Consider the following 2,253-nt stretch of genomic DNA (forward strand, 5'->3'; position numbering starts at 1 on the left):
TACGTTCTCTCTCTCTCTCTCTCTCTCTCTCTCTCTCTCTCTCTCTCTCCCTGTATAGTTGAATTAACAATCCTCTTTGTTGGATGTGTGAAGGTTTGCTTAGACTATTGGAATTCCTTGGTTTTGGAACTATATGAGGCGCATAATAATTTGGATAACCCTGCAGCAACAGCTAACATGATGGGACTGCAGGTAATACTTCCTTTATATTTTGCTGCTCTGTTATTTGGTGATTAGTTTTTGAATGATAGGAAAGGTAATCTGGTATTTGATTTTAAACCCTATCTCTTGTTTGTGTTTTGTATCGAATTAGCAGATGCCTATGGTTCCTGGTATGGTTGATGGCCTTGGCTCTCAAATTATGCAGAGGAGGCAGATATATGTTAGCATCATGTCAAAGCTGAGGCTGCTCATGATCTGTCGAATGGCAAAGCCAGAAGAGGTTCTCATTGTTGAAGATGAGAATGGCAACATTGTTCGTGAGACCCTCAAGGACAATGATGTTCTTGTCCAATATAAGGTGATCCATCGTTATTTGTGCTGATATGTTCATATTTGGTACCTTTGTGTGATGAGCAGTATGGACCAGCTTATTAATTTTATATATCCAAAAGAAATGTTTCTTAGCTCCTTTCTTCTTCCAGATGATTGAATGTGAAGAAACTGCTGTGTTTGGTTACCTTTTTATTTCGTAGGATGCTTTCATAAAAGAATCTGGAACAATGATAAAATTTTGACATTACCGCTTTCTACATACATATATAGGTTTTTGTTGTCCTCCTCTATCACTTTCTCTATTTGTTTTTTTATTATTAATATCATAATCATCTTGCAGATCATGAGGGAAACATTAATATATTTGGCACACCTTGACCATGATGACACAGAGAAGCAGGTAATGGGTATTAGAATTCGTGGCATTTCTGCTTTTTCAAAACTGAAAGTAAACAGTAATATAGCTCTAATTCACTGTTTAGATGATGTTTAAAATTCATACGAGCTATAAATGCATTTAAATCTTTTTGGTGTAACCTCTGTATTGGGGGTCTCTATGAGTTCTTACTTATTTGTTTCTGTTTATGATGGAACCCAGATGCTAAAGAAGTTGAGCAAACAACTGAGTGGCGAGGACTGGGCATGGAACAACTTAAACACTTTATGCTGGGCAATAGGGTCTATATCTGGTTCCATGGCGGAAGAACAGGTATGTGTTGCTCTGGTTTTACTGGAATAATCTAATGTTTCTGTTTTAGGTTTTGACACTTGGTTTCTTTTAATGGTCTCATGCTTTCCATGTACTTATCATTGTAGAAAGTCTCTTGATGTTTGTTACCATTTCTTTTTCTAGGAAAACAGATTTTTGGTGATGGTGATTCGTGACTTACTGAATTTATGCGAAATCATAAAAGGGAAAGATAACAAAGCAGTGATTGCAAGCAACATTATGTAAGTGTGTGTATATATATGTATTATCTTTTAATTAGTTTATGTTGAAAGCTTATTACTGCTGTTAATGTTTATCAGTAAGTTTACAAGTACAAGTATTAAACTTGATGTTTTTTAGGCAGTAATCTGTCACTGCAACTTGGTATTTGACCTGTGTCTTGCGCTTAAAATCCTTATGTTTTGAGTTTCGATATGTTTTCAGGTATGTTGTTGGGCAGTACCCAAGGTTTTTAAGAGCTCATTGGAAGTTCTTAAAGACCGTTGTGAATAAGTTGTTTGAATTTATGCATGAAACACATCCCGGAGTTCAGGTAATGTTTACAATTTTAGTGTTGAAGGTTGGTTTTTGATTGTATACATCAATATCCTGATTTTGGATTTTTATACTATTCTAAGCATAATTTTGATGTAATTGTTTCTGTAATGTTTCACGTCCATTTTCATTTGTTCATGTGGAAATATTTTAATGATTAGAGATTTTGAAATAGTTACTTCAAGAAGTAATCTGTGTGTTAACTTTTGCTTGAAATTAGCTTATGCTTTTTGGGGTTGCCTTCCATGGTTTTGATTGGATTTTTAGTTTTTGATTTCATCTTATCACGTCCTTTTTCATCTGTTCATGTGGAAATATTTGTATGATTAGAGATTTTGAAATAGTTACTTCAAGAAGTATTCCTTTGTGTTAATTGTTGCTTGTTTTGCTTGAAATTAGCTTTGCTTTTTGGGGTTGCCTTCCATGGTTTTTCATTGACTTTTTAGTTTTTGATTTCATCTTATCACGTCCTTTTTCATTTGTTCATGTGGAAA

The 2,253-nt window shown here is 34.4% G+C and overlaps 1 protein-coding gene across 1 annotated transcript in view; it reads left to right on the forward strand.

The window, feature by feature from the left end:
* The window catches only part of LOC101299713 (exportin-1-like), a 9,891-nt gene that overhangs the window by 3,851 nt on the left and 3,787 nt on the right, over window positions 1-2,253 (forward strand). Inside the window, exons 13-18 of the mRNA XM_004307827.1 lie at window positions 94-192; window positions 317-520; window positions 836-895; window positions 1,094-1,204; window positions 1,349-1,446; window positions 1,649-1,757. Of these exons, the coding sequence (XP_004307875.1) occupies window positions 94-192; window positions 317-520; window positions 836-895; window positions 1,094-1,204; window positions 1,349-1,446; window positions 1,649-1,757 (681 nt within the window). The remainder of the gene's footprint in view (window positions 1-93; window positions 193-316; window positions 521-835; window positions 896-1,093; window positions 1,205-1,348; window positions 1,447-1,648; window positions 1,758-2,253) is intronic.

This window comes from Fragaria vesca, linkage group LG7, assembly GCF_000184155.1.
Source record: "Fragaria vesca subsp. vesca linkage group LG7, FraVesHawaii_1.0, whole genome shotgun sequence".
In the NCBI taxonomy this organism is placed as follows: Eukaryota; Viridiplantae; Streptophyta; class Magnoliopsida; order Rosales; family Rosaceae; genus Fragaria; species Fragaria vesca.